This window comes from Dromiciops gliroides, chromosome 5 (genome assembly GCF_019393635.1).
Source record: "Dromiciops gliroides isolate mDroGli1 chromosome 5, mDroGli1.pri, whole genome shotgun sequence".
NCBI classification, from domain to species: domain Eukaryota; kingdom Metazoa; phylum Chordata; class Mammalia; order Microbiotheria; family Microbiotheriidae; genus Dromiciops; species Dromiciops gliroides.
This window is the reverse complement of record NC_057865.1, coordinates 4,875,001-4,890,008: the sequence shown is the minus strand read 5'-3', so window position 1 is coordinate 4,890,008 and position 15,008 is coordinate 4,875,001. Positions and strand designations below refer to the sequence as shown.

General features: G+C 39.6%; 1 protein-coding gene across 1 annotated transcript in view; it reads left to right on the top strand.

The window, feature by feature from the left end:
- THSD7A (thrombospondin type 1 domain containing 7A) overlaps positions 1 to 15,008 on the top strand; it is a 326,513-nt gene that overhangs the window by 218,479 nt on the left and 93,026 nt on the right. The window contains 1 exon segment of the mRNA XM_043968023.1: positions 12,972 to 13,166. Coding sequence (XP_043823958.1) covers positions 12,972 to 13,166 — 195 coding nt within the window.

Here is a 15,008-nt window from a genome sequence, read left to right as displayed (position 1 = left end):
AACTATAGTGATGGATGAGCAGCAGGACCCAAGTTGTGGGCTCTGCCTTCAGAACTTCCATGTAACTAAATGTCCAGGGAGGGAAAAGACTCTCCCTCAACTTAGCCTCCAGACACTTATTTATGGGGAAATCTGGAATATGATATTAAAGAATTGTTTGCATAACTCCTTTCTCAGTCAGATGGCACTCCACCCTGAGGGTGCAGTTAACTTCACTAAAGCAGAGAAATTCAAAGTTATGGTTGAAACCGGCCATCATTTTTCAACACTTATTGGCAGCATCTTGTGCCTTTAAGTACTTTATTAAAATATGCCCCACAGCACCTCAGGATTTAGAGGTCACATATTTTAGCACATTTCAGCCTGAAATTGGAAAGTCTGACAGGTCTGGATAGCTCAGGGGGACTGATAATGCTGCCTTATACCTCAAGGTCACCTGATTCAATCTTGCTCAGGTCACAAAGGAAGGGGAACAGAGATAACACTGGAGGGAAGACAAAGGAAGAAAGGAAGGGATGTGGGGAAGACAGGATAATAAGGACTTGAAATAAGGGAGGAAATGGTGTCTAAAGAGGTATAAAAATGAATAACAAAGAGGAGAAAACCCTGAAAGTAAGTTGATGATCTAGCAAAAGGAGACTGGCCAATCTGATCCATAATATACAATAAAGAAAATAGCTAAAGAGAAGGAAATAATGAAAAAGGCTAAGGGTTACAAAAATCAAGAATCAGGCTCTTTAATGATTATTAAGAGGCCTCATGCTAAATAGATCTTTGTTGTAATATACTTGACTTTTGCCTATATATAATGTCTCAGTGAACAAATTCATTCCTGCAAACATGAAGTGTATTTTTATAATTCTTAGTTGTAATATAGACTTATTATTTCAGTTTCTAAAACTGCAGATTCACCATCATGTTTAAGTGGCTTCTGTGTACATGTATAGGTTATAGAGGCAGTCCTTGGGCACAATTCTGGTCATGTGTACCAATCCAAATCCAATTTAGCTCCAATTTTTAAAGTATATAGATTTGCCACACAAGGGATCCATTGAATTAAATACTAATTGTAAATGGGGTAGGTATTTTGTCCACAATCACAGAGCATCTTGATGTTTTCAGGCTGTTTCTTGGATATGGGAGAAATATATGTGTGTGTGTGTGTGTGTGTGTGTGTGTGCCCGTGTGTATATGTATATATATGTGTATACAAGCATATATATATACATATATAATGTGTGTGTATCTGTGTGTGTGTTCTGAGAGATGGAAGAGTAAAATATTGTTTGAACACTAATCTCCAAATCAGAGCCAGAGTAATCCCATTCCATAGCTTACTTTATGAATCCAGAGACTTTATAGTCAGTCTATGCTTTATTTTCTCCTTTTATTAAATGATTTTTAATGTTCTTTTCCCCATGTCTCCCTACCGCTAGATGGATGAGACCCTGTTTGTAGTATGCCTTTAGATCACAATTGATTTTCAATAAATAGCTGTTTCTTGAATTAAAAAACCATGATGCCCATTTGAATCTCTTTTAACTCTCTGTGATGTACTTATGAAAATAGTCAAGGAAGGTTCCAGAAGTATTGGCTGCAAGCAGTGCAACTATGGTTAGGAAGGGAAGTGGGTATCACTGAAGGATAGAGGATATAAGAAGTGTCAAAATAATGTTTGTGGATCTAAGCATTTTTGAAAAGTATTTGCAAGATTGCATTAAATAGCTAGCAAGACTGATGATTTCAACAACATTCTTTAACCATTCTAAAAAGGAAGTGAGAGGTGATGTAGTGAAGGAGAGCATTTAAACATTTGCTTAACCCTCAAAGGAAGGCGGATTTTGCTTTCTTGCTGCTACCTTTCCAAGGAGTCCTCATCCATTTGAATTGCCCTACTTTGACTATAGCTCTAAGAGCAATGGGACAAAAAAAAGGGCAATGGTACATTGGAGATACAAGGTAAAAGGATATAAACAGTTTTTGAAGGAAGATGTATATACTCTCAATGACCATAGGAGAAAATATTCTAAATCATGAATAATATAATAAACGCACATTAAGTCATCTCTGAGACTTTCTTTCATATCTATAAAATTGATAAAGGTAGAAATAATCAATGTTGGAGGGGTTATGGGAGAACAGGCACACTGGTATACTTTGCATGAAGCTATGAATTGGTCCAGCCATTCTGGAAAACAACTTTAATTTATGTATAATTTTGCTGAAAAGGTTACTGAACTGTCTATCAACTGGACCCAGCAATCTCTTTACTGGGTTTGTACTCTGTGGTCAAAGATAGAAAGAAAGGCCAAATGCACATCAAAATGTTCATAGCAGCAAGAAAAAAAGAGATGGCTACATTCACTGTGATTTAGGAATGTTACCATGATTTAAGAAATGATGAATGTGAAAAGCTCCAGAAAAGATGTGGAGATGCAGAGAAGGACGGAAGCAGCAGGCAGAATCAGGACAGCAGAACACATGACAACAACTATGTAAAGGAAAAGAACTCTAAAAAATTGAGCTAAGTAATTGCCATGACCAGTCATGGCCCCAGAGAGCAAACAATGAAATGGGTTTCTCTTGGCAGAGAGCTGGGTAACTGTAGGTGTGAAATGGGCAATACACCATCAAGAACAGTCATTGGGGTAGCTTGTCTTGCATAGATTCTTTTCTTTAGTTGGTATGGACAGGCTTGGTGGGGGCAGGGAAGGACTTTCAGAAAATGGCAGGGATATCAAAACCTAAAGCATGAATAAAACTATTTTTCAGAGTGATAGATCACACCACTGAAGCACATAGGCTTTTTTTTCTTTTTTCCATCTTTTCTGAGGAAAGCTGAGAAGCTCACAAATATAATACCAACAGAAAACCAGAATGTGATGCACTTTTAGCCCTGGAGTTTGCACATGTATTTTTCTCCATATGTTTCCTGTCAAAGGTACCTTGTACAAGTTTGGCAAAGTCCCTTGAACACCTTGAAATGAAGGATTATGTTGTTGCAAAGCAGCCGTTTGATGCTATTGGCACTGGAATGTTTCTGTGACCAAATAGAGTGTTTTAGGTGGAGGAAAGAGGTAGAATATGTGTTTATGATGTCAAATTCAAAATCCTCCTGAGAAATGAAGGGGGCCTGGAGAAGCCAGTGGCATTGGTCTGTGTACAAAGGGAGAATTCCACAAACTTCAGTAGAGGGATTGGGTTATGTGTTCCCTGTGGGCATGAGCCCACGTCTCACCTTCAGAGTGGCTGCCATGATGAGGGGCAATGTCCTTTCCATTGGTCTGACTATGGTTCAGACACTCCCCTTTAGTCATATACCTCACTGAATGGAAGGACTGTGAACCCTCCTGGTGCCCCATAATGTGTGTCTGTACAGTCACAACCTAAAAGGAAGCAGGCACGAAGGGGCTCAGCCAGAGGCAGGTAGGACTTCCTGAGGTTTCCTTCCCTTTCTATGGTCAGCCTTGCTTGACCTTTACTTAAATGCTGGGACAGCTACCTCATGTGAGTCTCTCTGGACTGTTGGCAACATTCCATGCCCAGTCTGAAATGTTTTTTTTTTTCAAAAGGATGTTTCTGATATTCTGGTGAAGTAAGTCAACACAGAACAGGCATCCTGCATCTAAACTTATTGAATCACAAAGTATAAATCTGGGATGTTCCTAATATGGGCTTAGAGGCTGGCTTTGCTTCCTGTGGTACCTAGACTCTTCCATCGACTTCCCACCTTGTAGACCTCAGGGCTCAGCTGCCTTGACCATAGACTCTCAGTTCCCCTCCTTCTCCAGATTCAGCTAAACCAAGGTTTTCCATCTACTTCAGGGTTAATGTCCCTCACAGCTCCTCCCAGTGATCCAGCCTTGTGAACAACAAGTCTACCATATTTCCAAGGCACCACTAACTTCTCCAAGCTTAAGATATTTGAGTCAGTAATGCAACTACACAGTTTTCTAGGACCATCAATATTTTGAGAAAAGAAAATGTCCTTGTAGCATAGCTTTGCAAAAGGAAGTTGTTTTGTCAATTGGAATATCCCTATCTAGTATTCAGTTCATGTCAGTAAGCATTTACTAAGGGTCTATGATGTGCCCAGCATTATGGGCACAAAAATTTAAAAAATTAGACAATCCTTGCCCTCAGGGATCTTACATTTTATCAGATGGATATACCACATGCACAGACCAGTAAATACAAAGTAATTGCTGGAGGAATAGAGATCAGGAAAGACCTCTTACAGGAGGTATCTGCCCTAAGCCTTGAATAGGGCTAGACATTTCAAAAGCAAAGCCTGTAGGGAGAGCATCCTGGGTATGGGAGACAACCTATGTAAAGGCAGAGTGGTACAAGATGGAGAAGAGAGAGTGAGCCAGTTTGACTAAAACATCTTGTAGCGTGTCTGAGGAAGAAAAGACACAAAATTATCCTAAAAGGTATATTAGAGTCAGATAACTTTGGTTTCATCCAAGACACTATAGAGAGCTACTGAACCTTCTTCACCAAGGGCAATGGTCATAATCGTGCTTTAAGAATAGTAAGATGGCAGCTATATGGATGATAGATGGGACAGGGGAGACACTCAAAGCAAGGCGACCAGTTATAATACTATTGTAATCATCCAGCTGAAAGGAAACTTGGACCTGGATCAAAGGAATATTGATGTAAGTGATAATGAGGGAACAGGTGCAAGAAGTATCGAGGAAGGGGGCAGTTAGATGGCGCAGTGGATAGAGCCCCGACCCTGGAGTCAGGAGGACCTGAGTTCAAATCCAGATTCAGACACTTAACACTTACTAGCTGTGTGACCCTGGGCAAGTCACTTAACCCCAATTGCCTTACTTAAAAAAAAAAGAAGTATCGAGGAAGAAGAATCAACAAGACTTGGCAATTGGCTATATATAGGGAGACAAATGAGGAAAAGGAAAGAATTAGATCTGACTTTGAGGTTGTGAACTTGGATCAGTGGAAAGATGGCGCACCTTGGCAGAAATAGGGAAGTTCAAAAGAGGGATGGGTTAGGGGGAAGGATGACCTCTGTTTTGAGTTTGACCTGTCTATGACACACCAGTTAGCAGACGATGATATGGGATAAACAAGATGACTGAATATTCTGGGCCTGTGATTTCATTAGTACAGGAAATACGTGGGTGAAACAACCCTCTCTACAAATTCAGATTGGTACTTTACAACGTATCATCTTAGAGAATTGCCTAGAGTACTGAATAGTAAATGACTTACCTATTGTCACACATTAGACCACACTGGTTGTTAAGAAAAGTGAAATACCCCACATTTGATAGCTGAGTCTGGTGCATGATGTCAGGGTTAGGAGGCACTGGATAAGAGGTTTAGCTGTTTAAAAAACCCCGGGGAGCATTTTCCTAAGTGTTCTAGTTCAAGGCATGTGAAGTTAGTGGATGAGAACATAGAGCTAATGATGCCAAAGGCATGGATTCTACCTTCCTATGGGTCAGCAACTTTTACCTTATTCCATAGCCCAAGGTCTACACTGCTAATCCATGCCAATCTCTAAAGTGTGTGCCCTTGGTCAGAGGGTTGACTTTATGGACAGGTATGGTTGACTCAATGCTTCATCATCCTTCAGGGAGAGCTGAGCGTACATAGCCTGCATGTACCTCTTTCACAGAAAAAAGAGATTATTAAATTCCTTTTCATCTTTAGCCATCTGTTTCCCACTCAATGAAATCTGGATGTAGCTGGCCTGCTTCTTATTAGTTTCTATTTCAATCTGGCTGGCCACAGATGGAAGGAGACAGCCCAGGTTGGGGCCGAGTCTCTAATCCACTCGCCAGGGGCTGTAGATAACTGCTCCATCTGAGTCTGAGTAATTGGTCTCTCAGACAAATGACTTCTTCTCTTGCTTGTTCCTATCCCAAATGGGCCCCACAGTCATTTTCTACCCCTTTGGAAGACACTGTCTCCATCTTCTTTCATTCGAAACTTGTTTCTTCCTAGGTTCTCTTCTGGCAAAGTAGAAAGTCATTCAAAGTAAGATTTGCCACAGGGAAATTCACTCCATGTCTCTACCTCCTTCGTGGGTGGAGCTGGCTCTGATCAAGACCCAACAGGTAGTGACCGGCTCAGTAGCTGTCTCACAGCATATGGCTCTATCCAGAGGCATTGTTCTGGCTCAGACTATGTTCATCTTACCCAATAGACTGCTTCTAGGTCACTGTTTGTAATGATAGCCCATCTATTTTAGCCATTCATTCCACATTCACCCTGGAGTTCCTTTAGAATGTGATGAATATGGTTGGATCCCCATGACTTCATTAGATCTCTACCAGTCCTGGCATGCCTGGTGCATTTTGCCACTGCTTGTTCTAACATGGCCACTAAGCAGCATAATGGAGAGAATATTGGACTCAACTAACTATAGTCAAGAAAATACTGACTTTGACATTTACAAGCTATGTAACCCTAAGCAAGCCACTGTTAAGGGCTAAAATTCTAGCTAAACTGTCTAAAATATCTAATGAGTGGTCGCCAATAAATTATAAGCTTTAGCAAGAGTTAGACTTTTAAGCATTTATTAAGGAGAATAAGAATTTGATAAAGAAAGAGAGAAAGGCCTAGATTTCTATCTATTAAAGGGAGAGCACATTTCTAGCTCCCTTCTCCACCAGAGTCCAGAGGAAAAAGCGCAAGAGCGAGCGCCAGTCTCTTCCTTCCTCCTCCCACTAGCCCGCGTCACTTCCTGACTCCTGGTCTTGCCCTCAAAGACCTTCGCTTCATGGGCAGAACTCTTCTACAGTTAAGTCTCCAGCAGGTGGCGTCATTCCAATCGTTACAGTCCCCCCTGTTGTTCCTCAAGAAACAAAATGTTTCCTTGACGGAACAGTAAAAACAATATAATAACTATTGCTAACTAATAATATGTGAACAACAATATAGAAAAGGAAGAGAGGAAAGTTTTGTCCAGAGGGGCGATTTTTTTTTGTCCTCATGAACCGACGCTTTGACATTAGTCTTGCAAAGGGAGGGCCTCTGCAGAGAATACATGTTACAGATGGTGTATATTATAACAGAAAGAGAAAAAAAACAACAAATCAAAACTGTTCATTTAAAGTCTCTGAAAGTCTTTTCTCAGATGTCCTCTAGGTGTAGTCGTAGAATGGAAGTCTTTTCAGGGGTTGATGTGTAGATGCTGGTAATCAGCCAGGAAAATTTCCTACAAAATTGAGCTTAACACAACTTTAAAATAGCTTTGTCAATAATCAAATCAAACAATGAAAGTTCTCAAAAACATGTCTAAGGGAATTCAGAATCTTAGTTGTTACACATGAAACATATAATAAAACAAAAATTGAAACATTCTTTAAAATTATAATATTACTATAGTCCCCCCCTTATGGAGGGTAATTGAGAAGACAATTGCTGCGATATTAATTATTAAAAATAATTTTTTATCTTTGTTTCATCACTTTTTGCATCATCTGCCTAATTATCCTCATGCCATTATGAGAAATTAAAAAATCTAATATAATTGGTAACAGGTGTCAAGGCCAAATTCAACACTGTATTTATCATGACACCTGAGATAATTATGGGGGTTACCATAAAAGAACAGAGAAATGATGGGATATGAGCATTCCCACACTTGAGCAGTATGTACTGTCCATGCAGTATGCCAGGCTTAAAATAGGTGGATGGAATATATGTCCATGCCACCGAACATATTGGAGGAAACTGAGTCAGACTTAATCAGATGCATGGGATTGAGATGTCCATGGCATCAGGCATATAGGAGGGAGCATAGAAGCCAGGTGTAGAAGTGAGATGGGTGGGATCAATACTTCCAGCCATCTGTACAATATTGTGGGGAAAAATAAAATAAAATATTAAACCAAGAGAATCCAACCTCAACATTTGTCAAAAGCCGTTCCCTTGGCCATACCTTGACTTCATGCATGTCTCCCCTCATGTGACAGTTCAGTGTCTGCTCTTGCGTGTATTCCTCTTGTGATTGGATGGCATCTTGGCCAACTGGCATCTGATAACTCAGAATAAAGGCAATTAATGTCTTAAATGATAAGTTCCCATAATCCAAGTCTCATATGGATTTAAAAATTGAGGATAATAAATGATTGCAAAAAATGTGAATACATCTTGACTCAGAACACAATATATAATTATGCAACAATTTCAAATAATACCCCTTTTTTAAAAACTTAGTATACAATTACTTTTGTGAAAAATCTGAATATATTTAAATACAAGTTAAAGCATAACAGAATCTCAAAGAAAACTTTTTTTTTGAAAAAAGAAAACTTTTACAAATGTTCCCCTCTTTTTTTTTTGGAATATGCTTATTAAAAATAATACTTCTAGAATCAATTTACACTTGCCATGGCAACCAATTTGCCAGGGAAATGCTTTAAAGAGTTTGATCAAATAATCAGTTGAGAAAAAATAATAAAAACAAACAACTCAGAATATGGGAGCACAATACTCCTAGAATTAACATTGCATTATGAAATCAAAACCATCTTGCAATGTTTCAAAATTAGATAGACAAATGAATAGAAGAAAATACACATGGAACAATAAAAGACAGTGAAATTCAAACTAAGGAAATCTAAATGAATATGAACTTAATATCAATAAGAGTATTATAAAATATAAACTTGATCACATGACTATAAAAAGCTTTTACAAATATTCTCCTTGTTTTAGAAACTAGGTATAAGACACAATCTCAAAAGCATGAAAATCTCTATGAAAATAAACCCATACCATTAATTTCAAAATGTATATGTAATAGCATAGAAATCCTATGTAACCTCTAAACTGATACTATTAGTAATCTGAGTGAATTTAGAACACTTTTGATTCCGATATCTAAAATCCCCAATACTCATATCAATACCTTGCTGCTTACTTCTACATTTCTGTAAAATATGTACCCTTCCATGGCAAAAGAAGCGGAGTTTTGAACTATGGTGATGATTGTCATTCTTATTCAGCTTAAGTTTTTCTTCTTTAACCCCTCTATATTGTCTGTCAGTCTTTTCACCATACAAATGCTTTATAAGATTACTAATTAAAGACAAAAGCAGGTTAGCAAAATTATGAACAAAACGAGCATATCTGGAATTTAAAGAGTTTTCTAAGATTGTCTCAAAAGCACAGCCAGGCCAGGGAAGGGCTGAGCCTGAAGCTGCAAATGCAGGTAGAAAAAGTTGAGCATGTGCATCAGATCTCTGGACTTCCCAGGCAGGGGAAGCTATGGGCTTGGCCATAGGAGGAGTAGAGGGTGGGGTCTGGAGAGGAGGGGAGGGACTAGAGCAATTTGAATGAGACTTGATTTTGAACTCAGGCCTGGATTCCTCTTCCCCCACTTTGCCTCCAGGTGCTAGGGGATTAAAAGCTTCTAGAGGGTGGGTCATTGCCTCCAGGCATGCAAAATTAGAGCAACAATTAGTGTTAGAATTGGGAAAAGCTGCAGGAATCTCTTCAGGTTTCTCTGAAAAAGCATGGTTGGGAGAGGGAGAGATATTTCCTTGTGTGAGTAAGTTGCTGGCTCTTTTAACAAAAATAAAAAGAAAAATAGAAAATCCAGAAAAACAAAGCATTAACATGATCTTATCTCCCATTTGTCTGGTTAAACAGACTAAAATCAAAAATAGGGTAATTAGGGAGTTTAAAAGGTCCATTCGAAAAAATTTAAAGGGAAAACACAGCCAGTACGCCAGTACTTAGCAGTTTAAAGGGTAGGGGAAATTTCTTACCCAACCAGAAGATCAGAAGAAGACTGAGGGTTAGCTTTCCTCTTCGTGGTCAGCCATCTGTTAAGGGCTAAAATTCTAGCTAAACTGTCTAAAATATCTAATGAGTGGTCGCCAATAAATTATAAGCTTTAGCAAGAGTTAGACTTTTAAGCATTTATTAAGGAGAATAAGAATTTGATAAAGAGAGAGAGAAAGGCCTAGATTTCTATCTATTAAAGGGAGAGCACATTTCTAGCTCCCTTCTCCACCAGAGTCCAGAGGAAAAAGCGCGAGAGTGAGCGCCAGTCTCTTCCTTCCTCCTCCCACTAGCCCGCGTCACTTCCTGACTCCTGGTCTTGCCCTCAAAGACCTTCGCTTCATGAGCAGAACTCTTCTACAGTTAAGTCTCCAGCAGGTGGCGTCATTCCAATCGTTACACCACTTAAGCTCTCTCAGCCTCAGTTTCTTCATTTGCACAATGGAAATAATAACAGCACCTAGCTCCTAGGATTGTTGTAAAGGATATGTATGTGTGTGTACATGTATGTATACGTGTATATGTATATATGTTGTGTCAAGATAATGGAACTCAGGGGTTCACCTGGAGATTGATCTAAACTGATTGAATTGGGGAAGAGCAATTGACTGCCGTACTAGATTGTAAGCACATCTGGCTGGTCCTTAAGGGTACTTAATGAGTTTGAATGACACTAGCCAATCAGCTTGAAGAAGCTCCCATTTCTGGGAGGGGAACATGAAGGATGAAGCAGATGCTGGGGAGAGGCTTCTTTTTTTGGCTAGAGAAATCAGTGTGGTGGCAAGACTTCACAGGGGAGTTTTAGGAAGGCGAGGATTTTGGGCTATAAGAAATCTGTTCTCAATCTTTCTCTTTCTTTTACTATCTTTCAATAAACCCTTAAAAAACCTAAACTCATTTATCAGTGATTTTAGTCAGTTTCCCAAAAAAACTGGGGGGACAGATTAGAACCCACATTTAGAATTTTAAATTACACAATGTAAATATAAATACACACATACATACATATATACATATATATACCACTTTCTGAATCTCAAAGTGCTCTATAAACATAAATCAATCAGTCAAGAAACATTACTGTGCTAGGTGCTGGGAATGCAAAAAATGGCAAATATCATGATCTTTGTCCTCAAGAGACTCACATTCTAATCATGATTATTGTTGACACATCTGCATTGTTAGCTTCAAAAGCTTCATTGGAGGGAACAGCTAGGTGGCACAGTGGATAAAGTACTGGCCCTGCATTCAGTAGGACCTGAGTTCAAATCTGGCCTCAGACACTTGACACCTACTAGCTCTGTGACCCTAGACAAGTCACACCCTCATTGCCCCACCAAAAACAAACAACAACAAAAACCATCTTCATTGGAGTAGAACATTCCTTAACATCCTCCTTGGAAAACATTAAGCCAAGAATCCATCATCCTTCCTTATCTCTATGAAGTTGTCTGAGGGCACTTATTCTAGTCCAGTATCCTGCCAGTTCTCAGGACCTGAGTCCCTGTCTGGGTTCCTGTACTTAGGGATCCTTGATGATAAACTGGGCATTCTTACACATAATGTCTCAAACTTCTCTTGAACTGTTTGATTTATGTTTATCATAACAGACCCAAAAGACCCTCAGAGGTCAATCTGGGGCTTCAAAGTCCCTAAAAGCAGCCCAACAATAACAACCATCCATGATCAGGTCCATTCACTTGAAGTCTTCTTCTCTTTGAGGGCCCAAAATCATGCTTTCTCACCTATTCTCACTCTATTCTCCTGTCTAGCCATTGCTGTGGTCATATCTCTGGAGGAAGAATGGTTTCTGCAACATCAGCCTTTTTGTCTCAGCATCAGTCAGCACAGCAAAGCTGACCAAATCATAGCTCCAATTCATTCTGGCATCCTCAGACTGGGTCATATTTTCCTTTTCCCTACATCTTTCCAAAGTCTACCCTCCCTCTCTCCTGTTGACAAATGCCAAAATGTTTCCTGCTCCTCTCCTTTCCTTTCCAGTTGGGTTAATACTCACACTTCTATGGATCAACATTCACACTGAGAGGCAGCAGATTCCATGGTTAGGGTGTAGGACTTGAAGTCAGGAAGACTTGAATTCAAATTCTACCTTTAGATACTTATTAGCTGTGTGACCCTGGACACATCACATAATCTCTCTGCATGACAGTTTCCTCAAAGGTGCATTCCAGCAATAACTTGATATGATCCCAAATCCTATAATGTGATGTCTCCATTGATGTAGATCACAGCCCATCCACCCATTCCCGTGCCATAAACCTCTTGTCCATAGGCTCCATCCCCTACATCTGAATGGGTTCAAATGGTTTTTATGTATTGACCTGACTCTGTCAGTGGATGGTAGAGTCACTGAGGGAAGAGATCAGTCTTATCTCCTCCTTGAGTGTTCCCTTGCTTCTTTGCACAGTACCTTGAACACAGTAGGTTCTTTATAAATAAATACTGAACTGAATTGAATTGAAACTTGTCTGGTGATTTTGTCTTCTCCCATCCCGTTGATAAAAACCAATCTTAAACATCATTTCCTAGATTTTTTTTTTACTGTTTTTCTTCTCTTTTTGACAGATTAATACATTTTCAACTGATGAGATCCATTTTAATAATCAGATTGAAACATTGCAGTTGTTACATACATACATACACATACATGTACAGGTACACACACACACACACCATGAGTTCTTAGAGAGCCCTTGGAATGGAATTTGTGAAATATAGATCCTCATGAGATGGTTCCTGAGAGCACATGGCAGGTGCTGTAAATCTATTCATTATTTATTTTTAAATCATGGCTCCCTTCTGCAAGATGGAAAGGAGTGACTGTTATTTCATGCCTTCCATGAGCCTTTGATGGAAGCTTAGTGCGTTACTTGGTTTCGGTGACACCAAATGAGACTAGGATATGTTACATGAAGACATCTCAAAAGAGATATAGTAGGGACCCCTCTACAGCCTGTCTGTAGTTGGGCTGCAGGCCTTCCTTTGGGTCCTGGTGGCAATGTCTGTATTCTTTTCATGTCTAGTAGGAGGGGCCCCACTTTGGCAACTCATCTGTCAACTCTGGTTTTGCCCAATAACAAAGAGGAAAATGTCTAATGTATTTGTTGTGGCCATCTGGTCTCAATTGCACACTTGAAATTGATTTAATTGTAATGGACTCTTTCTGGCCCTTGCTTCCTCAGGAGAAGAGGTTGACAGACAGCTGTGCAGAGATGCCATCTATCCAATTCCTGTGGCCTGTGAAGTGCCATGCGCCAAGGACTGTGTGCTCAGCACATGGTCAGGGTGGTCCTCCTGCTCACATACTTGTTCTGGAAAAACGACTGATGGGAAACAGATGCGTGCCCGCTCCATTCTGGCCTATGCAGGGGAGGAAGGTAAGGCCTTCTCTGAGTCAGTGGGTCAGTGAATTCATTCTGTGTGTGACAAGGAAAGTCACCCTTCTCCAAGCACAGGCTCAGGGAAGGCTTAGGATGCAGTGAAGTACTAGGGAATTTGTCTTGGCTTTCTCCCTTTAATCTGAACGAGCCTGGTTTTCTAAAGGACTCTTTTTGAAAGATCAATATCATGACAATTTTCATATTTGGGCCTACAAGTGATTGGCCTGGAGTTCATTATTATCTATAGTATCAAACATGAAACAGTCTGAAAGGAAATTAGTCCTTGAATACTTTAGATTAGGACTTTCTCTGTCTTCTTCCCTTAAATTGGGGATAGGAGAGCTGTAGGGATCAAGACCTGTGATTTAATTGCTATGGGGAACTCCAATCATGGAAACTCCCTCCCCTGGTGCAGATCATCGATTCCTTTATAACACAGGTTTAGAGGTGACCTAAGGCACTGTGAGATTGGGCAATTTGCCAATAATCACACAACTGGGTATGTATATGGGTATATAAAACCCATGTAAACAAAGTCTCCTTAATAACTTTTAAGAGTGTAAGGGGGTCCTGAGGCCAAGAAGCTTGAGAACTACTCATTTAGACTCTTCAAACTGATCAGTAACAGAGTGGGCACTTTTTCCAAAGTATGTTGGCACTGAACAGAAGGCACCATTTTTGTTCTCAGTTCATAGATGATATGTCAAATTCTCATGCTCTAAAAGTCTTAAATTCTGATTTTTTGTGCTAACTTCTTTACAAATATTAATTCTCTTTACAAATATTAATTCTCTTTACAAATATTAATTACAAATAAAATCTCCTTTGATCTTGGCAATTACCTCTAAAGTTCCTGTTCAGAATACTCATTTGTCTTCTGCCGGTGATGGTATGGAGTATTGTCCTTAATTTTTTCATCCAATAAAATAAAACAGGAACAAGCAATACATTAGGTCAAACTATGCCTGGTCACATTAAGTCACACCCTTTCAAATAAGGTCAACACTGTGAGATACTGTGAAGGCAAATGACTTAGCCTTCTATGCACATGTAGCTGTGGTACGCCTTAATTTATCCCAAATAGTCCCTCAGTTATGCTTATACATTGATGGTGTATCCTGTCCATGTAGAACTTATCTATCTGTGAACACTTTCTATCACAAATACATGAGGACCTTATTCTTTGGAAAACTTGTCTTTCCACATATAGAATATCTGTCTTCACCAAGGCAAACACAGAAATTTAGTTCCTACCCCCTGTAATGGGATTATAAATGAACGCTTTGAAATCCCTAAGTTGCTGGAAGAAACCTGGAGATCATGTTTCTGTCATTGATCCCCATTTACCACAGAAATAAAAATAAATATGAGACTTCAACTCAGGGACAAAAAGGAAATACAATGTCCTAGAGGTGACAGTCTTATTACTTCTGGAGCTAAAGAGGAGGGCAAACCTTTTCTCAGATGATGGTCTATCTTAAGGACAACCAGTGTATCAAGATGACAATTAGATCTATTGTCCCCTTGTAAATAGAGTAGACATCACCAATACTGGCTGGCAAGAGCCACTAGGTCATCATTTTCTGGATGCATAGCTTCATGTTGTCAGGTTATAGGAAGATGTCCAGATATCTATTTCATATCACTCATGGATGCCTCTTAGATACTTGGTTTGAAAGGGTGGTGAGCTCAGGAATATTTAATTGTGTTGGGACAGCATCACCAAGAAACTACAGGAAAACCCTACCTTGAGAGTCATAAATCACCAAATGAGGGGATGTCAAAGCATGGCCTTAAGGAGCATGATGTGGTTCCAGTAGCTGGGAGCTATGCACTGAT